Genomic DNA, 25,101 nt, shown 5'->3' on the forward strand with positions numbered 1-25,101 from the left:
CCATCCCTGGCAGTGTTGAAGGGCAGGTTGGATGGGGCTTGGAGCAGCCTGGGCTGCTGGGAGGTGTCCCTGCCCATGCAGGGGGGTTGGAACTGGATGAGCTTTAAGGTCCCTTCCAACCCAAACCATTCTGTTACTCTATGATCATCTGGGTTTGAACACATCCCCCAGCCCTCACACTCCCTCCCAGCTACAGCTGCTCTCAGTGTACACAGACACTCATTTCACCCAGAGAGGAGAGACCCAACTCCAGCTGCCCTCAGAGGCTGAAGCACATGGGGCTGTTTCAGGACACGTCCCTCATGAGCTGCAGGGCAGGGAGGTCCCTTGGCCAGTGGGGTTTGATTCTGAAAGCTGATCTGTCCTCCTGCCCTTTCACCTACATCCCTGGGCTGCTTCTCCATCCCAGCTGGGCTCAGCCTCGCTGGGCACAGACACAGGGGAAAGGTCTCCTGAGGTGATGAGCTCCCTGCTCTGATTTGCACCATATGGGGAGGGAAATGGCTTTTTTTTTAAGGAATAAAAAGGTTTGGGGATTCCTTGTGTTTGGTTCCCTGCACTTTACAGGCTCCAGGAGTGAGCACATGGAGTGTTAGTCCTGTGACAGCACTGCTGGTGGAGACCCAGGTGGTGACCACTTAAAACCAGATTGTCTGCAACCACCTGTATGTGAAGAGCTCACAGGAACCAACTGCCACTTAAAACAGTAGCAGGTTTAAAGTAGAGAATCACCAAATCAGAGACTGGTTTGGGTTGGAAGGGACCTTAAAGCTCATCCAGTCCCACCCCTGCATGGGTAGGGACACCTCCCAGCAGCCCAGGCTGCTCCAAGCCCCATCCAACCTGCCCTTCAACACTGCCAGGGATGGGGCAGCCACAGCTTCTCTGGGCAACCTGGGCCAGGCTCTCCCCACCCTCACAGCACAGAATTTCTTCCTAATGTCCAATCTAAATCTCTCCTCTTCCAGTTTTAATGCATTCCCTCTTGTCCTTTCACAACACGCCCCTGTAAAAAGCAACAGCTCTATAGGAAATTACCCAAAATATCCAGTTTATCCTATTTCAAAGGGTCAGGAAACTGCACTTTCCACAATTCCCCCTCACGAGTGGTTGTGCTACAGGTGCCTCTGTGCCCAGTTAGGAACTGAGAGCCAGGAACTCATGTTTTGAGTACAAGGAACAAACATTTTCCTGACCCACCAGGACACTTCTAATGAATTGCAGTGGGAGCAGTTGCAAGTCCTGCAGTTCAGAAGAGCAGGGAACAGAGTGTGTGGGATAAGAATCAGGAAAAGAGAACAAAATGGCCTTGAGAATCCCAGGTCCCCCAGAGCCAGCAGCACAGCTCAGTGCTTCTGCAGACAGGAAAGGACTTTTTCTTTGCTTTGCACTAACCCAGTGACCTAAACCAGCTGGAAAAGAACCTCACCCTGGTTGTGGGAATGGTTGAAATTGATTCTAAAGGAGAAACGAAATGAGATTTTCTCCTTTGTTCTTAAGAGTTCACAATCCAGAGGGTCCCATGGTACTTCTCCTGAGTCACAGACTGAGCTGGTTTCTGATCTGGTCTGCCAAAAATGCTGCTGCAGAACGTGCTGCAACACTCAGCAACATACCCTGAAAAAGCACTGTCCTCTGAAGGTGACAACAGGACACAAGAGCAGGTGGCTGCTGCTACTTGATGCCACCAAGGTGATGAGGAGCAGGCTGTACACTCCTGGCTGCAAGTAAACAAGTGGAAAATATCCCCCTCGTGTGCTGTTTCAGGTGGAAGTGGCTAAAATCCTCCTCCTCCCATTTTCATGTCACTGTGTCCACCAGAGGTGAGAAGATGCACTTATCTATCCCAAGGACCTTCCTAAAAATGAGCTTCCAGCTGTAGGAGAGGTTTGGGACCTCACAGCAAAGAATTTCTTCCTTATATCTCATCTAAGTCTCCCCTTATTTTAGCTTGAGGAGAGGCTGGGAAAACTGGGTTTGTTCAGCCTTGGGAAAACTGGGTTTGTTCCAGTCCTTAAAGGGTGGCTCCCAAGAAGATGGAGACTCCCTATTAACAAGGAGTCCCATGGAAAAGACAAGGGGTCATGGGCACAAGTTGCTCCTGGGGATGTTCCCATTGGATTCAGAGGTAAATGTTTCCCCATCAGGACAGTCCAATACTGGAACAGTCTCCCAAAGGAAGTGATGGATTCCCTCACACTGGGCAGTATAAAGTCTCAGCTTGACAGGGTGCTGAGCCACCTCATATCAACTGGAGTAGGACCTGGAAAGGTTGGACCAGATGGTCCTTGAGGTCCTTTCCAGCCTGGCATTCTAGGATTCTTGAAACTGTCCCCACCACTCCATGCTTTCTTTGGCCTCAGTGATCTTAGAGATCTTCTCCAACTGTGACAACTCTGTGGCTCTTCTTGCTGCCATGCCATGTGTGAAGCAAAAGAGAAGTTTAGAAGCTCAAAGAGAAGTTTAGAAGCTCAAAGAGAAGTTTAAGAGCAGAGTGAACACTCACAGCTCAGAGAGATGATAAGAAGCCTGATAAAATTTCATCTGTTGGTTTAACTTCACCACCAGTTTTGGGGTATGGCTGCAGGAAAGAGCTGCACTTCTGCACGTACCTCTGTGTGAAGCTGTTTCTCTTTGAAATATGCAAATTCCTCACACACACACATTTAACAGCCTCACTGCTGCATTTTGAAGATGCTCCAAGACACATCAAACAGTCTCAAACAGCCAGGGTTTTCAACTTCCTGCACAGTTCTGAGAGCACACATCTGAAATGAGGTGTTTACACCATTTCTTGTCTCCAAAACATGCTTGAGCAGTTCAGACCACGACCTGAGCTTGTCCTGAGTTTCTCCTTCTCTGTCCCTAAGCCAAGACATGACCCTGAGTCCCTGATGCTCAACCCCAAAACACACACCAGAAAGATGCAAGAGGAAAGAGGACCCAGACACAGCTCACCCTTCACTTTTCTTTTTATAGACAGGACAGTGTCACTTAAACCAGCCAAGGATTATCCAAGTGCTGAGTGCCAGGGCAAAGTAAACAGATTTATTAGCATTTTATAGGTGGTGGGGGGGTGGTGGTTTATTTCAAGGTCAAAGAATTCTGGTAAGTGAGGGGGAGAACCTGTCAGCCCTGTGGCTCAGCAGATTGAAGGCTGGTTTTGTTTGTGCACAGGGAGGAAGGAATGAAAAGAGATCTGTGTCAATAGACTACAGCCCATCTTTGGAGTGACCTTGCAACTACTTTGCCTTCCGGGCCAGGAAAAGGTTTGGATGAAATCCCAGAGCACAGCCAGCAATTCCCAAAGAGGTGTGAAGAATCCAGCCACCTTTTCCTCCTTTTCTGATGGTGAAAATGAAAGAGAACATGGGCATTTCTGTTGGGCAGGTTAGGAGGGTGGGTTTAGTGGGTAAAAGCCTGAGCCCTGTTCTCTGGGTAAGTTGAGTGAGGGAAAAGAAGAGTTTTGAAATCATTCTATGATTCTATGACAAGGGCTTGGAGTGAGAGGACAAGGGGAATGGATCAAAACTGGAAGAGGGGAGATTTAGGTTGGACATGAGGAAGAAATTCTGTGCTGTGAGGGTGGGGAGACCCTGGCCCAGGTTGCCCAGGGAAGCTGTGGCTGCCCCATCCCTGGCAGTGTTGAAGGGCAGGTTGGATGGGGCTTGTGCAGCCTGGGCTGCTGGGAGGTGTCCCTGCCCATGCAGGGGGGTTGGACTTAGATGATCTTTAAGGTGTCTTGTAACCCAAACCATTCTGGGATTATATGATTTCTGCTTGGCAGGCCAGGAGGGTGGATTTAGTAGGTAGAAAGAAGCCTGAGCTCTGCTCTCTGGAGACGCTGAGTAAGGGAAAAGAAGAGCTTGGGTGGCTGGGACTGAAGTGGGAGCAGATCAAGAAGAAACATTATGACTGAGAAAGGGTGGCTGGACCATTGCTAAAAGCCTTTTAACTCTGAATCTGCCCAAGTCTGTGTTGTTAAAGAGTTCTTTCCAATTCACACTGTGGGTAAATCCACGTATACACAAATCACAGGATCACAGAATCATTCAGGTTGGAAAAGACTTTTAAGATCATCGAGTCCATAACCCAACTCTACCAACCATTAACCCAACTCCACCAACCATTAACCCAACTCTACCAAGTCCAGTGCTTAAACCATGTCCCTCAGCACCACATCTAGAGGTCTTCTGAACACCTCCAGGGATGGAGACTCAACCACCTCTCCAGGAGCCTGTTCCACTGTTGAAATACCCTTTCAGTGAAGAAGTTTCTCCTAGTATCAAATCTAAACCTTCCCTGGCACAACTTGAGACCATTTCCTCTGTCCTGTTTCTTACCCTTTTGGAATATTCAGATGTGAGGAGAAAAAAAAAATAATCTAGCTCTTTTAATGAAGTTTATTAAATCCTCAATTTTTTAACTACTTTCTCCTGCCCCCCCAAACCCTAAGTTGCATCAGGAACTGTTTGGAAAAGTACTAAGAGGAGAAAAGCACAAAGCTGCTTGCTGAACTGGAATAGTGGCAGAAGTTGAACCAGGATTGCTGGGTCAGACAGGAGAGCAGGTGACCAGTGTGGAAGAGGTGAGCTGGGAAGAACCTCAAGAACTGGAAGGCTGAGTCTGATGTAGTGGAGGAAAAGGTTAAAAAAAATGTAGATTTCCTGGTATTTTGTAAAACTCAGGTCCCTGGAAGATGAGCACAGCACCCAGGCTGAGGCCTGAGCTGCTGCAGCACCTCCTCAGATCCCTGTATCCCTGCAGGATGAGCTCAGAGGACCCTTCTATCTCAGAATGTTGGACCAGATGATCCAACCTTCTAAGATTGGACCGGGTGATCCTTGAGGTCCCTTCCAACCTGGCATCCTATGATTCTACAACAACAACACCTCCCTGGTTTCCTCATCATTTTGTGTAGGAAGCCAGGGAAAGCAGGAGTCAGACAAGCCAGGGGAAGGTGGCAGGAACACCAGGAGAGAGGTTTGCCAGCTGCCACGTGAGCAAGAGGGGCCTGCTGATCCCCAGAGGAGAACAGCTCGGGTTTCAGCCTTGCCGTCATACTCGGTGTTTGCTGAACTGTGCAGAAACCAAACAAACCCACATTTAGCAGCTGATGTTCTCCAGGCTGACTGAGAACAAAACCATGAGGAAGCAGCTCTGCTGAACTCTTGTTTTGCCACCAGCAGAAGCAAAAGACTTCTTGTTCTTCATACAGAGTGTGCACGACTGAGTCCTGTCACAACAGCCCCTACAAGTGCTACTTGGAAGGATTTGCTGCAGCTAATCCTGGAATTTAGCTCATTTAAGGTCAGATATATCCAAATAGGGCCTTGCTAATATTCTCCCTAATTATTAATTACTTTCAGGAGTGTGTTTTCAGCCACTGCAGAGAGAGGGAATTCAAGTCAAGCTGATATCAGCTTGATACCAGAAAAAAAATAAATACCATTTTTACAACACACACCAGCAAATATTTACCTGGGCTGTAAACATGTTTATTTATTTAAAGTGATTTCCATCACTTCAGAGCTATTAGATCCTGCCTGTTTCTGTTCTGTTGAATCAAGCAAGCTGTTTCTGATTGCATAAATGTTCCTTGGGGTGCTTGTTCCCAGGTCATAAGGAGGGAAACAAGCACATTATCTTTTCTGGGAGAGGGAAACAAACAGCCCAGCTGGTGCACTGCCCAGGTCCACATCAACACCCCCAGCAAAGCTGTGGCTGGAAAAGCATGACATGTAGACCTCAAAACAACTGAGCCACAAACCTCCTGCAGCAAACAAATATTTATGTACAGAAAACCACCCATGCAACAGCAAAAGCAAGCAACAAGCAGCTCTCCTGTCTGAGGAAGGATCACTCCAACTGCTCCACTGCTCCCTCTGCTGAAGAACAGTTCCTTGAGGCCTCTCAGGGAGAGGCTCTCACCACAAACTCCCTCCTTTCATCCTGATTTGAAAGATATATAAATTTGAGTCATCATTGACAAGTTGCAGCTTGTGTCCCCAAAATGAGGCACCTCACCTCTTATTAAAGCCCAAGGAAGAGTGGAATGAGTGCCTGACCCCAGAGGAGGGGAAGTGCAGCACTGACTGAGCATACAGACAAGCTGATTAACATAAATGCATAATTATCACTGCCAATGCAACCATGAATGTTGAAAATGATTCTCACAGAGAGAAGAGGTATCAGAAAGGTTCTCCTTGATGGGATTTGGAAGCCATCACCTCTAGGATAAGTGCTGACAGGTAAAGGCAGGGAGAAGTAACTTCCTTTCCTGCTTTAACAACCAGACTCCATGAAGTTGGGATAATAAAGGAAAGGAAGGGATGTCCCATACTTACTTTCAGTGCTGTGGAAGGATGAGAAGAAATGCTGAGCAGTCTCATGGAGGCTTCCATCTGCTGGAGTGGGAGGAAGAAGTTGGGAACAACAGGATCAGATCTGAGCAGAACTGTTAAGGAACCATCTGTGGCAGTGTGTAGTTGCATAGAACTGCAGATGTGGAACAATCCTCACTGTAACAGCTGGGAATGGATCCCAGGATGGTCAAGCTGATGAATTTTCATCAATATCCTATAATTCTGAACATTTGGTTCTCTCACCTGGCCTCACATCAACTTGCTTAACAGTAATAACCTCCCATAAAATTCCAACACAACTTAGTGAAACTGAGTTAGAAATCTGGGATCTGTGCAAGAAACATGGGCAAGTATTTTAAAAGCAAATCAAACTATGTTTAATTAAATTAAACTACAGAATAAACGCAAGAGCTATGATAAATGGAGAAAAACAAGATGGGGAAAAAATGCAAGAAGACATGTTCAAACTACCCAAAATCATAGAATAGAATCAGAGAATGGTGAAGGTTGGAAGGGACCTTAAAGACCATCAGGTTCCAACCCCCCTGCCATGAGCAGGGACACCTCCCACCAGACCAGGTTGCACAAGCCTCATCCAACCTGCCCTTCAACACCTCCATGAATCATGAAAATGAAATAACTCTCAGGAATATATTGGTTATAAATGGTAAGGAAGTCATCACCACAGTGTGTGAAACCAAACATAACCAAGATCTTCCAACCTTCCCAGGCCACCAACTCCAGGTTCATTTTACAGGGCTTCACACAGGGGATTTCTCCTCCCTGAGGCCAGTGACATTCTAACCAAGAAGACATGCTCCTCCAGTGCAGTATGTGTTTAAGAGAAGAGAAAAGAAGGATACAAAAGCATTTTTGGTTTGACAGACTTTTCTGACTCTTCCAGTGGGTCTTCACTACTGTCATCAGAAAAGTTTTCACCATATCCTTCTGAGCCTGCTTGGGCTGACAGACTCTGAACACTGACCTCATCAGAGCCACTTTCTTCCTTGTCTTCATGATCTTCATTTGCAGCCTCACTGGTTCCCCCTTTCTCTCTTTCTGTGGTTTTTAAATCAGTTGAACCAACATCTGGAGGAGATTCCAGTAGTTCTTTTGAGCCTGCATAAAACTCTTCATCAGGTTTAGTGTCCACTGCTCTATCCCAGTCACAACTTCCACCTTCTGCAGGGCCATCAGCTGTTTGAGACACTCCTGACAAATGAGCAGGCTGAAACTGCTCCTTCCCAGCTGTTTCTGTACCACTGCCCAAGCTCTGAAAGCCTTCTGGTGCTGCCCAAGGACTGCCTTCCTCTGCGTGGAGAGAGCTAAGGGTGGTGAGCATGCTTGGGTTGTCACCTTGTAGGATGCCAGACAGGGTGCTGCTCCGTCTGCTGGTTCCTCTTTGGAAACAATTTATATCCACCAAGCACTGATCTTCAGACCTGCTGTCTACAGGCTGGTGGTCTGCACCCTGCTCTGCTTCAGACACCACACTGGACCAGGGGCTGGTTTTGTCTGTCAGGGTTGTTAGTTCATTAAGAGTTCGTGGCTCTATAATATCTTCTTCATAGTCCTCTTCACTGTGGGGCTGGATGGCAAAAGCACCTTCACCTTCCTGGATGGAGTCTGGTGGCAAAGGACCTTCTCCTCCAGGGATAGCTTGGTCTAGGAATTCATGCAACATGTGTCTCTCAAACACAGATCTCCCAAAAGAACATGGCTGCTGTGTATCACTGCAGATGCTGGATGAGTCCAACTCCAGTTGGCCTTGAGATTCTTCTGTTCTGGCTTCTTCATCCTTCTGGCTGGGTCCCTGTGTAGCACCCACCTTCCTGCTGCTGTCCTGATGCACACTGGGAGATTCTTTGCTATTTTTAGTTTCTGATGATTAACAGAAAAGAGTATCAGTAAATGCAGGGAGCAACAATTCACCTTTTGTCTGATTTATTTGGGCTTTTTTCAGAAAGCTGTATGTAGAAACACAGAATTGTTTTGGTTAGAAAAGACCCTTAAGATTCTCCACTCCAGCCATTAACCCAGCCCTGCCAAGGCCACCCCTGCCCCATGTCCCTCAGCACCATCTCCAGGGCTTGGAACCCCCTCCAGGGATGGGGACTCCCCCCCTGCCCTGGGCAGCCTGGGCCAGGCCCTGACAACCCTTGCCAGGGAGAAATTGTTCCCCAGATCCAACCTCAACCTCCCCTGGCACAACTTGAGGCCGTTCCCTCTTGTCCTGTCGCTTGTTCCTGGGGAGCAGAGCCCGACCCCCCTGGCTCCAACCTCCTCTCAGCAGCTGCAGAGCCAGCAGGTCTCCCCTCAGCCTCCTTTGCTCCAGGCTGGACACCCCCAGCTCCCTCAGCTGCTCCTCATGCTGATCACTGACACCAGGAAGATTCCTTAAGGAGATACTTGAAGGCAGCTTCTGACCAAAAACTCCAAGCCAAGTGACAACTCACCATTGATTAGGCTGCTGACCTGAGACACCAACTGACCAGACTTTTCCAAAATGCAGCATCTGTTGGGATTCACTTCTCTGCTCATCAAGCCCTGATGATCACTCTCTGGCTCCTCGTGGCTTGGTTTGGAGGTGCTACCATAACTGAAGTCAGGAAAAGACCTGGTCAGCTTCTGACTGAAGTATCTTTGAAGCTCATCCAGCTCACTCAAGTTTTTCCTGTAAGCAATTAGGCAAGAGAAAAACAACCCTGTGGCACACTGGTTCTACTGGTGTCCTTCCAGACAACAGCAGGTAAATATGGACAGGCAAGATTAAGGGTTAGTGCTGAAAACCAGATCAGAAGGTAAGTATTGAGGTTGCCCTGTCTGATCAAGAGGACAACACACCAGAACAAAGCTGAATTGGGTATGAATTCAGGCTTGAAGTTGTTTTTTTAAAAAAAGAGCTAGTTTTAAACTTACTTTATCAAAGGAGGCTGCATTTGAGGTGGCCTTCCAATAGAAGACATAAAGACAAGAATATGAATTGATTTATGACTGAGCTTGATAAAAACCTGAGGATTTCCAGCTGCTTAAGATCTAAGGATTTTATGATATTTTGCTTGTGGTAGCAGAGGAAGGGATGGAATGACTCAGAAAGTCTCTTTCAGTTCCATATTCCTACAGATATTTATTCAATCACAGAATCCCAGAATGGTTTGAGTTGGAAGGGACCTTAAAGATCATCTAGTTCCAACCTCCCTGCATGGGCAGGGACACCTCCCAGCAGCCCAGGTTGCTCCAAGCCCCATCCAACCTGCCCTTCAACACTGCCAGGGATGGGGCAGCCACAGCTTCTCTGGGCAACCTGTTTCAGTGTCTCCCCACCCTCACAGCACAGAATTTCTCCCTCCCATCTCAGCTCCAGCTCCCTCTGCCAGCTGGAAACCCTTCCCCCTGCTCCCATCCCTCCCTGCCCTTGTCCCAAGCCCCTCCCCAGCTTTCCTGGAGCCCCTTCAGGCACTGGAAGGTGCTCTCAGGTCTCCCTGGAGCCTTCTCTTCTCCAGGCTGAACACCCCAACTCTCCCAGCCTGTCTTCCTATGATAGGTGCTTCAAATTCAAGCTCTGCTTTGCAAACTTAGGGCTGTGAATGACCTCCTTGGCCACAGCTCTGCCTCACCTGAGAGCAGAGAGCAGAGAAGCACGTGATGACTGTGCTACTGGGTCCCCCTGGGCCTGCTGCAGGGACTCGTGGAACCGCCGCACGTTCTGCATGTGCTCCTTGTGCCGAGGTCTGTGTGTCCCAGGGGAGCTGAGTCTGCTGGACACAGGCCTAGGTTGAACAACAGGGAACAGTTTGAAACCTCTGAGCCTGAGAGGTCTGCCAACCAGCAACATCCAACATGTTTAAATGCATGGAAGAGCCACTGATGGATGAAACAAGCTCCTTCAAATGTCATCAGGAATTATAGAATCACAGGATGGTTTGGGTTGGAAGGGACCTTAAAAATCATCCAGTTCCAACCCCTGCATGGGCAGGGACACCTCCCACTAGACCAGGCTGCTCCAAGCCCCATCCTCATCATCTGATCTCCTCATCAGACTTGCCCTCCAGTCCCTTCCCCAGCCTCATTGTCTCCTCTGGACCTGCTCCAGCACCTCAAGGTCCTTCTTGCAGTGAGGGGCCCAGAGCTGCCCCCAGGACTGGAGGTGAGGCCTCCCCAGTGCTGAGCACAGGGGGAGAATCACCTCCCTGCTCCTGCTGGCCACACCATTCCTGATACAAGCCAGGATGCCATTGGCCTTCCTGGCCAACTGGGCACACTGCTGGCTCATGTCCAACTGGTTGTCAACCAGTGCTTCCAGTACTCTCTCTGCTGGGCCACCCTCCAGCCACTCTTCCCCAGCCTGTGGTGCTGCAGGGGGTTGTTGTGACCAAAGTGCAGGATCTGACACTTGCTCTTGTTGAACCTCACCCCATCTACCCAGCCTGCCCAGGTCCCTCTGCAGTGTCTCCCTGCCCTCCAGCAGGGATGTATCAGGAATGCTCTTTCCTCAGGCACACTTCTTATCCTCATGAAAAAGAAACCCGAACACAAACACAACCCTGACTCTTATAAAGGCCTGGAAGAAGCACCTGCCAGTTTTAGAAATGTGAATTGTAGATGTAAACCAGCATGGTGCAAATCCTGGTGTAGAAGGGTGCAAATGCAAGACAGCAGGAACCAGAACATTCTGGGGTTTGTTGCAAAGTACCTGCCTCAGGATTTCTGTCTCCTGGGCCACCCTCTCACTGGGAAAGGGGATTTGATTTAATCTTTAAGCTCAAACACAGGGAAAGACCTTGGACAGGGTTTGATGTGGGTTTTTTTTCAGTAGAACCAACAGCCTTCAGTGAGTTTCTGAGTCCTGAGAAGAATCAAAATGGTTGAGACCCCACAGCCTTACCGCTCTCGGGTGGGAAAAGTGCCTTCCTGTGACATCTGCTTGGAAAGACTTGTGGCATTATTGGGGAAAGCTGGAAAGTTGGGTTTGACCTACAACACAGAGCAACACTGCACATGAGTCTCCCACAGCAAGAAGACAGAGAAATGAAAGGAGTATTTTGCTGAGCTAACAAACAAAACCTTCCGTTTTCTAAACAGTTTTACATTTTTAAAAGGATCTTCCAGTCCTGAGCCAAAGCACCATTCCTCAACATTCTTATTTTGGAGACATTTGTTAATTCCCCCCACACTACCAAAGAGTAAAGTGATGGAAAGCAGGGTACAGAGGCTCTAATACTTGTGTATGTCACAACCCAGTGCAACTGACATATCTATATAACAGAAAAAAACCAAACAAAACCAACACAAGAAATGGCAAATCTTCCAGAAAAATAATTTCTGCCAAATTAGAAATTTCCTAACCAACAAAAGGCTGGGTTAACCATCTGGTTTGGGGCAGCAGCTGCCACCCAAAGCAGCAAACAGAACAAACTCCCAGACATCTAAAACCACCCAACATTCTCCTAATAATAAAAACCAACCCAAACACCCATGAAGGAACAGCAGAGCGAAGCCACTGGAGATGCTCCTGACCTGGGTTTCTGTGAGTGCTGCAACCAGAGCTGCCCTGCAGCTCCCATGGAAACACACAGAGGAATTAAGTGTTTCTGATACATTTACACAGACAGACTCCTTTACAGCCCTGTGAAGCCCCCAGAGCTGATGATGAGGAATCTAATCAGACGTGCAGAGGGGAGGGAACTGAAGGACTCACTGAGGAAGCTGCTGGCTGGGTGCGGAGCCTGGCCTGTCGTTCCTCCTTGAGATGACTGATGTTTTGAAGAGGGGAAACTGCTACTTTGATCTGCCCTCGGCACTGCCCACTGAGATCTGTAATATTGTACCACCCACACACCAGCTGGAAGCCAGAAAGAAGAGGAGAAAGGTCCACTGAGGCAAATCCTATCACTCGTTCGGTCTCTGGGGAAGAAGAATATGAAGCATCTATGAATCTCAACTGCCTGGAATTGGAATATTTTCAAGAATGCAAAAAATCAGTCAGTTATACAGGCCTTGAAATCTGTCTAGACTTTACAGGGAAAGACATAAAGCAGAAAAAAACCCCTGGTTTCAAAGATGACAGCTTTCATGAATCATAGAATGGTTTGGGTTGGAAAGGACCTTCAAGATCATCCAGTTCCAACCCCTGGATGGGCAGGGACACCTCCCACCAGCCCAGATTGCTCAGAGCAAGTAAAGAGTGAAACAAAAAGAAGTGGAGGAAAAGGAAAACAGAGATTAAGAAAACAGAAATCAGACTTAGATTTTGGTTGTTAACATGCTTCAAACTAAGAGACTGGTGGTGTCTTGATGGAGAAGCAGGATAAACTGTTTCATGCAATTAAACCAGCTTCCTCCCTATGGATTTGTCCATATTGTGGCTGTTGGTAACATTGCTGGTAACTGACAGCAGGGTGAGGGTCTTGCTGCAGGAGTAAGAAAGGACAGGAGGGTTATATACCCTCAGTGATACTTAATCAGAACTAGTTAAAAACTAGTTGTAATAAAGGGAAAAAAATTCAGCTTGAAAATGGGCTGGAAATGAGAGACAATCAATGAACCTAGAAGCCAATCCAGGGAACTCCAAAAATGCATTTCATCTCCAGAATTGCTGCATTCTCACTTCAGAAACTCTTCTTCCTTCCCTTTTCCCTTTGCCAACACTTTCAAAAAAATGATGATTTGTCATTACACTGTTGGATTTTTGTGCAACATTTTGTCTTTTCTGTCTTGTAAATTCATCTGAAGTACAGAACAAGCAATCCTATCCAAGAAGAAGATATTATCTGGATGATTTTAGCAATTATATTCAGGTAAAAATGGCCCTCCAAGGAAAGACCAGGGCAGGGAGAGGGATTACCAGGAGAATCACTGGGTACACACAGTACTCTGAGGACTACAGAATAGCCAAGTTATGTGGGAAGTTTATTCTGTAGCAAGAAATCAGCAGCTGAGCTTTAACATGTAAAAAGAAAGAACCACCACAGTATTTTGGAGAAGAGAAGGCTCCAGGGAGACCTTAGAGCACCTTCCAGTGCCTGAAGGGGCTCCAGGCAAGCTGGGGAGGGACTTGGGACAAGGGCAGGGGGTGAGAGGACAAGGGGGAATGGATTAAAACTGGAAGAGGGGAGATTTAGGTGAGACATTAGGAGGAAATCCTGTGCTGTGAGGGTGGGGAGAGCCTGGCCCAGGTTGCCCAGGGAAGCTGTGGCTGCCCCATCCCTGGCAGTGTTGAAGGGCAGGTTGGATGGGGCTTGGAGCAGCCTGGGCTGCTGGGAGGTGTCCCTGCCCATGCAGGGGGGTTGGGACCTGAGGATCCTTAAGGTCCTTTCCCACCCAAATCATTGCATGAGTCTACGATTTTAAAGATCACAGCCCAGCAGTTTGAACTGAAGAAGCAGGGCTGTTTCCCTAGCAAAAAACAAAATATTGGAGGATCTGGTTTGAAACTCAGAGCCTTCAGCTCCCCCAGTGAATGCTGAGACTGGATCCAGGAGCAAGTTTTAAAATAGATCCGTCCTACTATAAAACCCTTCGATTACAACTGGCAGAGACAACAAACAGTGTATGAAAGACATAGGAAAGAATTTCCTTCACTGGGAAAGCCCAAACTGTAAAATACTGTCACTTTAAAAATGAAACTAAACCTTGCCAGATGATTAATGGGGAAAAGAAGGATGAGGGGCAGGAAATCAAGGGGTATTTCCCTTTAGCATTCTTCTAGTGCAAGGTAAAACATATCTTTACAATTCCACTCTCCAATTTACTTAATAGAATTGATTCACTTGTACTAAATACACATCACCCAAGGAAAGGGATGCAGGAAAAACCCTGCTCTCAAAACAACACTGCAAACCTTACCTGCTTTATGCCACACTTTGAAGACCAAGGTTTGCTGTGGATCCAGCAGAAGATCTTTGGCTAATCTGTTAAGAACAAAAAAAAATAATATTTTGTACAAAGTAGGAAAAAGAACAATTACAGTAAAATGCTTGTGAAGGTTCAATGCCATTGCATCTATGCAGACAATGGATCAAAACTGGAGAAGGACAGATTTAGGTTGGACATTAGGAAGAAATTCTGGGCTGTGAGGGTGGGGAGAGCCTGGCCCAGGTTGCCCAGAGAAGCTGTGGCTGCCCCATCCCTGGCAGTGTTGAAGGGCAGGTTGGATGGGGCTTGGAGCAGCCTGGGCTGCTGGGAGGTGTCCCTGCCCATGGCAGGGGGGTTGGAACTGGATGATCTTTAAGGTCCCTTCCAACCCAAACCATTCTGTGATTCTATGATATTGGGCAAAAAGTTGTTTGAGGAGGCTTGATCTGAAAGCCAAGGTGAGGAAGGGCAGTTTGAGCTGTGCTGACCCTTGGCTGTGTTGTGTTTTGGCTCAAGACCTTGGATAGGTCAGTCTGTTTCCTTTCATCTGTTGTTCCCCCTCTAGAGGAAGGGGCTGCTAATTCCTAAAAGATTCTGGGGAAGGTTAAGTCAGACTTGATCCAATTTATTGGCCTTTCCTGTATCTTTTACTTTGTTTCACACTTAGAAATTATGCCCTGGTTCAGAACCAGAGCTCTAAGCTTGGATTCACCTACTCTAAATTGATGTACCTGGATGTTAAATTTCTGACTCAGAGCAGTTCAGCCATGGTTTCCTCTGCAGTCACTGGAGAAATGCAGGAACTTCCAGGCAGTGAGTTTAGAAACCAGATTCCCTGAGGATCCCTGTTTCTCTCCAGTGACTGCCAAAATGATGTGAGCACACAGCTGGGGACTTAAATACCTGAGCCTAAGGTAGAGTAGGTGAATTGACCACTCCAAGGAGCCTCAGCAGATCCAAGTAATTAATGAATCTTCAGTAATAAACCAGTCTCTGTAATCTTCTGGCTTCTCCAGTGTTTTTATTACAGATTTCAAATCATTTTCAAAGCAGAAGCCAAAGGTGTTTTTTCTAAACTAGATGGAACAAGCCTGCTACAGGCTAGAAGAAAGCATCCTGAGCTTATCTGGACAAGCACAAATAGACACCAGTGCCTGCACAGGAGTGGGCTTTTCTGCCAGGTTGCTGATTTGGGTTTTAGCTTTAGGGAATCTGTGATGTGAAGATAAAACCATTGAAAGACTCTGAGCTGAAGTTTTGTTTCATAAAATCATAGAATGGTTTGGGTTGGAAGGGACGTTAAAGATCCTCAGGTTCCAACCTCCCCTGCTATGAGCAGGGACACCTCCCACCAGCCCAGGCTGTACAAGCCTCATCCAACCTGCCCTTGAACACCTCAAGGGATGGGACAGCCACAGCTTCTCTGGGCAACCTGGGCCAGTGCCTTCCTGCCCTCATGGGGAAGAATTTCTTCCTGACCTAAATCTCCCCTTTCAGTTTAAAATCATCAGCCCTTGTCCCAAGCCCCTCCCCAGCTTTCCTGGAGCCCCTTCAGGCACTGGAAGGTGCTCTCAGGTCTCCCTGGAGCCTTCTCTTCTCCAGGCTGAACACCCCAACTCTCCCAGCCTGGCTCCAGAGCAGAGCTGCTCCAGCCCTTGGATCATCTCATAAAACATGGAAACAAGGATTTTTATTTGAGAGTACATGGCCAGGAAGTAGAGAAGCACCAACTGGAGATGTCTTTTTCAGACCAAAGTGTGTCTGTGTGGGCCCATGACACTTACCTTGCTTCTTGCTGGAAGTCCCAGACTGGTGAGTCTGTATTTTCTATTATTGACGTGGTTATTGGAGCATCTGCACCAGCAACAGCAAAGGAGACACAGCTACTGGGTGCTGCTACTTCACGTTCTGTCAGAGGACTCCCTAAAATTATACAGAATTAAATACAGATTTGTTATTAATTAAGAAATACAACACATAGAAGCAGTTTGGCAAATAGAATCATAGAATCATAAAATCTTAGGGGCTGGAAGGGACCTCGAGAGATCATCTAGTCCAACCCCCCTGCCAGAGCAGGGTCACCTAGAGTACATCACACAGGAACTCATCCAGGTGGGTTTTGAATGTCTCCAGTGAGGGAGACTCCACAACCTCCCTGGGCAGTCTGTTCCAGTGCTCTGTCACTCTCACAGTAAAAAAATGCTGGGGAGGGGCTTGGGACAAGGGCAGGGAGGGATGGGAGCAGGGGGAAGGGTTTCCAGCTGGCAGAGGGAGCTGGAGCTGAGATGGGAGGGAGAAATTCTGGGCTGTGAGGATGGGGAGAGCCTGGCCCAGGTTGCCCAGAGAAGCTGTGGCTGCCCCATCCCTGGCAGTGTTGAAGGGCAGGTTGGATGGGGCTTGGAGCAGCCTGGGCTGCTGGGAGGTGTCCCTGCCCATGCAGGGGATGGGACTGGATGATCTTTAAAGTTCCTTCCAAACCAAACCAGTCTATGTTTCTATGCTAAATTGTTTTTATTCAGCTTCAGGAAACACTTTATAACCCATGCCCAACCTAGACCCTTCTGAGTGCCAGGCAGAGCAATGAGGATGGGATGGGATTCACTCTGCAATGCACCAGTGAAACCTTCACAAGGTTCCTTGTGTAAACAGAGCTCAGGGCTTCAACCACAAGCATTTTATCCCTCATTCATCCTGAAACAACCTGGGACAAGGTTTGTGAGAAAACAGATAATGAATTAACTTGTCTGACTTAATTGTTGATCTTTGCACTTTGAGGCCGTTTCTCAACAGAGAGATGCAAGGTCAAGGGACAGAGCCAGATGTTCCCCAGATGCTGCTGGATATTATGGATTAGAGACTGTTGAATGAAAGCTACAGAATTTATACAATCATTTGCACTGAGTTACAGCCCTAAAAGGGGTTGAGATGCTTAGAGCTTCTTCTATACATGACCCTTCCTCCAGGCTTGGACTCTCTTTGTCATGTTCTCATTAATGAGATTAAGTTGCTGCAGTGGATCATGCCTTGTCAAGCTGCAGTAGCATTTTCCTGCTTACAGAGCTGCTTACAGTCAGATGGTGAATATGAAGCTGGCAAAATCTGCAAGGAGCAGTGGACTTAGCCAAGGGGAAACAAGGTCAGACTTTGCAACCAGCTACCCCTCAGTTCTTACACACTCCTTCCTCTCATGTGCCTTTAGACTCTTCCAAGAGTTTGCTGGCCAGGGTGATGAAAACTGATTATTATTAATCTGACTGAAATAAAAATAATTTTTTTTTCTCCTGAAGTCCATGAAAACATGATCAAATGTCACTGGGGAGGGACTTTTTACCAGGGCTTGTAGTGAGAGGACAAGAGGGAATGGTTTTAAACTCAAAGAGGGGGGATTTAGGTTGGATGTTAAGAAGAAATCCTTTGCTATGAGGGTGGGGAGAGCCTGGCCCAGGTTGCCCAGAGAAGCTGTGGCTGCCCCATCCCTGGCAGTGTTGAAGGGCAGGTTGGATGGGGCTTGGAGCAGCCTGGGCTGCTGGGAGGTGTCCCTGCCCATGCAGGGGGGTTGGAACTAAATGATCTTGAAGGCCCCTTCCAACCCAAATCATTCCATGATTCTATGAGTTCAGGAAGCAAGTGGTAAAACACAAGAGCTTTAACCCCAGGGCACCTCCTGCGTGACATGATCCTGACTGGCAGTGTAACATGCCAACTGCTGCCCCATAGCTGAAGAACTTCTGGAAGTACATTATTGACATTATTCTGAAAGGAACAGTTTTCTCATGGAAAAGACAAGGGGTCATGGGCACAAGTTGCTCCTGGGGAGATTCCCATTGGACTCAGAGGTAAATGTTTCCCCATCAGGACAGTCCAACACTGGAACAGTCTCCCAAGGGAAGTGGTGGATTCCCCCACATGGGGCAGTTTGAAGTCTCAGCTTGACAGGCTGCTGAGCCACCTCATATCAACTGGAGTAAGACCTGGAAAGGTTGGACCAGATGGTCCTTGAGGTCCCTCCCAACCTGGCGTTCTTTGACTCTATGATATGACAAAAGGCTCTGTAAGGAGCAGAGAAGCCAGGACTGGGAAGGGAAACTCCTTCCCTTTTGCTAGGGATGATCTTCCTTTGATAAACCCATGGACCCACATCCCAGTGAGGATCAAGCTTGAACCCCTAACACTTCTGTTTTGTAGCTGCTCTGTGGGGAGAGAACAAATCAGAACCAAGAGAAAAAGACTTGTTGGTTTGAGCTTCTACATGTTGTGGAACTCCTGCATTTTTACAGAATCCTTCCCAACATTATGAAATTTAAGCTATTTCTTTTCTTCATATTGTTTGGAAGATGAAGAAAAAAGAGGAAAGTTTTGTCAAGACCATGAGAAATAAGAAGAGGCCTGGGGAAATATTTTGTATCTTCACTCAATTTCTGAAAATTGTGTATCTTTAGCAATTCTTCCAAAATTGCAGGAAGTTTATCATCCATAATATACTGGGCTAGAAATGTATTCCAGCCTTTTTATCTGTAACACAATCAAACCACTGTTATCATGAAGAATAAAAATTCTTCTTGGAACCAGTTTATGTGGCACTTGTTTCAGTGCACTAGTTGCCTCTCAGCTACTTCCAAAACTCCCCAAAATGTTAAGTTGTTGGAAGATTGTTGGGGATGAAAATAGCTTGATTATAGAGTACAATTTAGCATGATTGTAGAATATTAGAATTGTGTGAATGCTTTAAAATTAGGTTGAATTAAAACTTGCTTAGCATGAGTGACTGGAGAGCTGAGGCCTTAAGCAACAACTAGAACTGAATTTAAAGTTGAAACTTTGTTTAGTAATGATGAAAAAGCACCAAAACTAGCCAAAACCAATGGAAAATTATTACTCAAAAAGGACTTTTTCACAACCAAGGTTTGCTAAGAGAAACTCCAGTTCAAGAAAGAAGCCTATAGGGGAGTCATAATTACTTACACTGAAATTGTGGCTTATAATTGACTCTTTTAGTTGTGCTATCACCCCATAAAGTGCTGAGTTTTCCTTTCTGGTGCATCACCTGGACTGTGAAACAGTTGATCTTAGCAGAGACATTGTCCATAAACTCTCCTTGGGTCAGTTCCTTACTCCTGACTTTATGTGGGCTCTGTGCAATGGCCCAAACAGGATCAGACCACGTGAAGTGCTGAGCAAACACAAAGTGATCAACTCTTGCTCAAGGTGAAGGGTAAAGCACCTGGTGTGTTTTAAAGGGCTTCACACATTAATTCACAGATTAATTCACAGACTGCAACTTGAGGGAAAAACAAAAGGCTCCACAAACCAACAAATTCACCAAGTGTGTCACATTGCTGCACATCAAGAACCAACCATCACCTGCTAGGAAGGAATATCTTAATATGCTTAGCATTAATTTAAAAGCAAAGAGCAATTCTTTGCAGACCCTCAGCAGAGCAAGGAGCCAGCAGGCTGTAATTCCCACTCTAGGCTGTGGGAAGGAGCATGGCAAGGCTGGCTGAGCTGAGACTGCTCTGCCCTTCATTGCCCTTCCTCATTGCTGGGCCTGGCAGCCTCCAGACAGCATGAGGAGATCAGCTTTCCAAAGTGATTAAGTGCTCAAAATGCTAATTTGCCTTTGAGATACAAGTGTCTGGGGCGTTCAGTTATTCAGATAATGCTTAACTTCAGAAGTCACCTGCCATCTGTAACAGTGGGCATTATATTATTTATCTTTTGGATTTTATTAATAGAGGAAGGTTGAAGAGTTGCACCTCCTGCTTCCCCTGGACTTAGACAATGCTGCAATGCTCTAGGGGCTGCAACACCACAAAGTCAGTTTGAAAATGCAGCACATCCTTTTACTGTGCCAGAGGAAGTTGGAGGGGCTGTTTTAGAGAAAACAGAAGAGGAGAAGAGAGGGAGAGGAGAGGGAGAGGAGAGGGAGAAGAGAGGGAGAAGAGAGGGAGAAGAGAGGGAGAAGAGAGGGAGAAGAGAGGGAGAAGAGAGGGAGAAGAGAGGGAGAAGAGAGGGAGAAGAGAGGGAGAAGAGAGGGAGGAAGAAGAGAGAGAGAGGAAGAGAGAGGAAGAAGAGAGAGAGAGGAAGAGAGATGAGAAAGCAGAAAAAGGAGGATGGTGGTGTTACCTTTTAAACTTAGATGCATGGCTCTTTCCACAAGGATATTGACAGCAACTGTGTTTTCCAGAAACATCAGGTCTTCTTCTTGTGGGTTGCTATTGCTGATTTCTGAACTGACAGGATCCAGCTTCTGACTCTGATCTTCAGAGACCTGTTGGTTCAGATCAGGGGCTTTTTCTGTCTCTTCATCTTCACTGCTGCTGTTCTCCTCAGCACAGGGAAGTCTGCTGGGCAGAGCAGCAGAAGTGGAAGAAAGGACGATGTGAACACGTAGAGCAGCTCCTGCCAGGTTTGCAGCATTGCATCTGAACAGAGGATACACCCCTGCAAGAGAATTCACAACTGCTGAACAAGCTAAACAAACCTTAGAATCTTGGACTTTGGACAAGGGTTTGTAGTGAGAGGACAAGGGGGAATGGATGAAAACTGGAAGAGGGGAGATTTAGGTTGGACATGAGGAAGAAATTCTGTGCTGTGAGGGTGGGGAGAGCCTGGCCCAGGTTGCCCAGAGAAGCTGTGGCTGCCCCATCCCTGGCAGTGTTGAAGGGCAGGTTGGATGGGGCTTGGAGCAGCCTGGGCTGGTGGGAGGTGTCCCTGCCCATGGCATGGAATGGGACTGGATGATCTTGAAGGTCCCTTCCAACCCAAACCATTCTATGAGTTTATGAAACCAACTGGTACAGTTCATTACAGCAGAGATCAGACCAGCAGAATGAATTTTGGATTTCAATCTAATTTCTATCCATGGTATCACCCAGCATACTGGTAGAAATATCTGCTTGGAAAGGTTCAAAACAATGGCCAGTCCCTCAGACTGGGTGGATAATTTTCCTACTAGCAAAGGAACTAGGGACTTACCACTAACACTCCGTGTTGTCCTTGACCCCCCTGCTAATGCTGCAAGGTCAACGTAGGCAGATCCAATGAGTCTGTCAGTATCAAGGGGTCTCTCCACATGACCTTCTTTGCCATATGCCCACCACACCTGGATTTCTAACTTCTCCTCTTGGAGGAACCAAAGGAGTCCTGGGCTCCTTTGGAGAGTCACTTTGTTTGGTTTCTTAAAGTTCACTGTCACGTTCTTGGTGTCCTCACTCGGTTTTGGTCTCCTGAGCTCAGTCCACGTGGCTTCCTGATCAAACAGCTTATACCTGAGGTAGCAACAAGTGTTTTTGTTCAGGTGTGTCTGGCCTGTGAGCAGCACAGAATGGATTGGCAGCCACACTCGTGGGGTTGAGATGGTGACAGTGACTGGAGTGGCACTCTGCTCCCACCCGTTGCCCTCATCCATGCTGTCCTCATGGCTCTCCTCACTGCTCCATCCCAAAAGCCTGGCAGCCTCCCAGACACGCTCCCTGTCATCCTGATGAGCAAAGGTGACAGAAAGTTCCAGCCCTCCCACGATGGTCTGCATGATGCTTGTGCAGTGGGAGGGGATTAAATCTTCAGAGAGGGTAACTGGGTACCAGCCTGAAATGCCTTCAGGAGAAAAGACCACCATTAGACTTTGAAAAAAAGCAGTACAAGAATTTTCTGCTCTCTGGGTGTGAGTCAAGGACCAGAACTTGAGGTATTTCCTGGAATTTGTCACATCATTTCTAACCTGAAAATGCACCAAACTGTTAGACCTTTGGAACAGTTCTGATCCCAAAGGCATTTTACTTTTCATTTCACTAATGATAATCATTTAACAATACAACTATATCCTGTGCATTTCCAATTATAACATTCCACAAATCTCCAATTTAAACATTTGTGATGCTCTTTTTTTCCCCCTCCTCTCTTTCCATTGAAAAATAAACTCAAAAGAAAAGGACCAGGATACTGAAATTAAAGCAGAGATAACCAAGGAAATCAGGAAAATATCATTATTACAAGACTAACCATGACAAACTAACACTAGATGAGGAGACATGATGCATTCAATTAAAAAAAATAATTAATCCAACTGCTTTCTAACCTTATCTAAACCTCTGTTTCCAGCTTTGATATCTGAAATGTAATCAGTGTTCTGCCACTGAACACTACAACTCTGGATTTTCCATCTTATGGTAAAAGGTACCAGACCCTCCAGTGCCTGAAGGGGCTCCAGGAAAGCTGGGGAGGGGCTTTTCATCAGAGAGGGCAGTGACAAGACAAGGGGTGATGGGTTTAAACTGAAAGAGGGGAGACTGAGGTCAGACATGAGGAAGAAATTCTTCCCCATGAGGGTAGGAAGGCACTGGAACAGGTTGCCCAGGGAGGTTGTGGCTGCCCTCTCCCTGGAGGTGTTGAAGGGCAGGTTGGATGGGGCTTGTGCAGCCTGGTCTGGTGAGAGGTGTCCCTGCTCATGGCAGGGGGGTTGGAACCTGATGGTCTTTGAGGTCCCTTCCAACCTTCAGCATTCTAGGATTCTAAAATAAAAATAAACAGCACTGAATAAAACACTAAGGAGGTGTGCTGGTTTTAACTGAGAGAGAGTTAAATTTCTTCATAGTAGCTTCAGAATATTTATTCAGCTACTGTACATCCTACACACTCAAAACAGATCTTCAAAAAACCACCTTTACATGAGTTTTCTAACACAGGCTTTCAAATGTAGACACATGCAATGTCTGAAAGGACTTTGGTCTTAAAAAAATCCAACACAACCCTTAAGAAAAACAAAATGGGAATGAAAATTGTTTACAGGAATTAGCATTTATCCAGAAAGTCAGCAGCATCATGCTGCTGTGTTACCTGATCTTCTTCTCAACAGGTCTTTGGCTGGAACTGTGACTGTCCCAAGAAGATAATCTCTTGCTGTCCGAGCTGCCAATGTCTCAGGGGCTGCAAAATAAGTAATTTTCTAAATAAATCAAAATGGAACACAAGATTCTCCTCGTGGTGAAGAGAGCAAATAGTATCCTAGGGTACATTAAGAACAGTGTGTCCAGCAGGTCAAGGGAGGTTCTCCTCCCCCTCTACCCTGCCCTAGTGAGGTCACATCTGGAGTATTGTGTCCAGTTCTGGGCTCCCCAGTTCTAGAGGGACAGTGGAGGCAGTAAGAAACACACACACACAAAGGCAGGGAACTCCAAGAGCCAAGAACTAATACTGGTAATTGCATTATCTTTGTATTTAAGAGGTGATCTTGACCACCTGGAGTCTTAGAAACATTAACTCTTTGCACAAGGGAAACAGTATCTCCCAAAGCCTCTTTGAAAACAGTTTAGCTAATTACACCAATTAGAAACTGCACAATGTCTCTGGACATACCCAAGATCAGGCTGGACAGGGCTCTGAGCAACCTGATCTAGTGCTAACCCACCTGGAGCACTGTGTCCAGCTCTGCAGTCCTCAACACAAGAGGTACATGGAGCTGTTGGAATCTGAATCTAGAGAAGGGCCACCAAAGTGATCTGAGGGCTGGAGCAGCTCTGCTCTGGAGCCAGCCTGGGAGAGTTGGGGTGTTGAGCCTGGAGAAGAGAAGGCTCCAGGGAGAGCTGAGAGCAGCTTCCAGTGCCTGAAGGGGCTCCAGGAAAGCTGGGGAGGGGCTTGGGACAAGGGCAGGGAGGGATGGGATGAGGGGCAATGGCCTTAAACTAGAGCAGGAGAGATTCAGGTTGGGTATCAGGAAGAATGAGGAGAATGAAGAATTCTTCACAATGAGGATGGTGAAGCTCTGGAACAAGTTGCCCAGAGAGGTGGTGGAGGCCCCATCCTGGACACATTCAGGGTCTGGCTTGACCAGGCTCTGAGCAACCTGATCTAGTTACAAAGGTCCCTGTGCACTGCAGGGGGGGCTGGGCTAGATGACCTTTAAAGATTCCTTCCAACCCCACACATTCTATGATTCTAGTGGAAGATGGCCCATTGCAGGGGAGCTGGACTAGATGATCTTTAGAAGCTCCTTCCAACCAAACCATTCTATGATTCTATGAATAGTCTCCTAAACTAAACATTAAGGGCACTGGATCATTCTGCAACAGCATTCAGTGATTGTAATCACTTGTCCTCCTTACCTGACTTGGTGCTCTGATGGTAGATAGAGAAGATGATCTGGGCATCCTGCAGGACTTCCCCCAGACAAGAGGCTTCTCCACTGCTTTTCTGAATGATGAGGTTACACGGAAATAGGACGTGATGCTCAAACTCTGGGCAGAAGGTACGAGCCACAGCTCGTGTGCAGTGTCTCTCTGCCTCAGACAGGAAGGAGAGGTGCACAGAGACATAAGCATTAACTCCCACACCTGTGTAGTACTGGAGTGAAGGGTTCTTCTGTGCCACAGCTCTTCATTTAGTATGCAAAAAGAAAAGAAGAAAGAGAAATAATATAATGTACAGGGCCACAAAGATGATGTGAAATAGGCTGGAGCAGCTCTGCTCTGGAGTCAGGCTGGAAGAGTTGGGGTGTTCAGCCTGGAGAAGAGAAGGCTCCAGGGAGACCTGAGAGAAGCTTCCAGTGCCTGAAGGGGCTCCAGGAAAGCTGGGGAGGGGCTTGGGACAAGGGCAGGGAGGGACGGGACAAGAGGAAATGGATCAAAACTGGAGGAGGGGAGATTTAGGTCAGACATCAGGTTAGACAATTCTTCCCCATGAGGGTAGGAAGGCACTGGAACACGTTGCCCAGGGAAGTTGTGGCTGCCCCCTCCCTGGAGGTGTAGAAGGGCAGGTTGGATGGGGCTTGTGCAGCCTGGTCTGCTGGGAGATGTCCCTGCTCATAGCAGGGGGGTTGGGACCTGATGGTCTTTAACGTCCCTTCCAACCCAAACCATTCTACGATTCTATGATAAACTAACTG

General features: G+C 47.1%; 1 protein-coding gene across 1 annotated transcript in view; it reads right to left on the reverse strand.

Moving 5' to 3' along the window:
• C2CD3 (C2 calcium-dependent domain containing 3) overlaps positions 1-25,101 on the reverse strand; it is a 54,405-nt gene that overhangs the window by 1,182 nt on the left and 28,122 nt on the right. The window contains 12 exon segments of the mRNA XM_009997981.1: positions 6,348-6,447; positions 7,229-8,246; positions 8,822-9,039; positions 9,983-10,120; positions 11,251-11,339; positions 12,064-12,269; positions 14,211-14,275; positions 16,004-16,142; positions 20,346-20,663; positions 21,198-21,818; positions 23,058-23,147; positions 24,323-24,591. Of these exon segments, the coding sequence (XP_009996283.1) occupies positions 6,348-6,447; positions 7,229-8,246; positions 8,822-9,039; positions 9,983-10,120; positions 11,251-11,339; positions 12,064-12,269; positions 14,211-14,275; positions 16,004-16,142; positions 20,346-20,663; positions 21,198-21,818; positions 23,058-23,147; positions 24,323-24,591 (3,271 nt within the window).

This window comes from Chaetura pelagica, unplaced genomic scaffold, assembly GCF_000747805.2.
Source record: "Chaetura pelagica isolate M959 unplaced genomic scaffold, ChaPel_1.0 scaffold555, whole genome shotgun sequence".
Taxonomy (NCBI): domain Eukaryota; kingdom Metazoa; phylum Chordata; class Aves; order Apodiformes; family Apodidae; genus Chaetura; species Chaetura pelagica.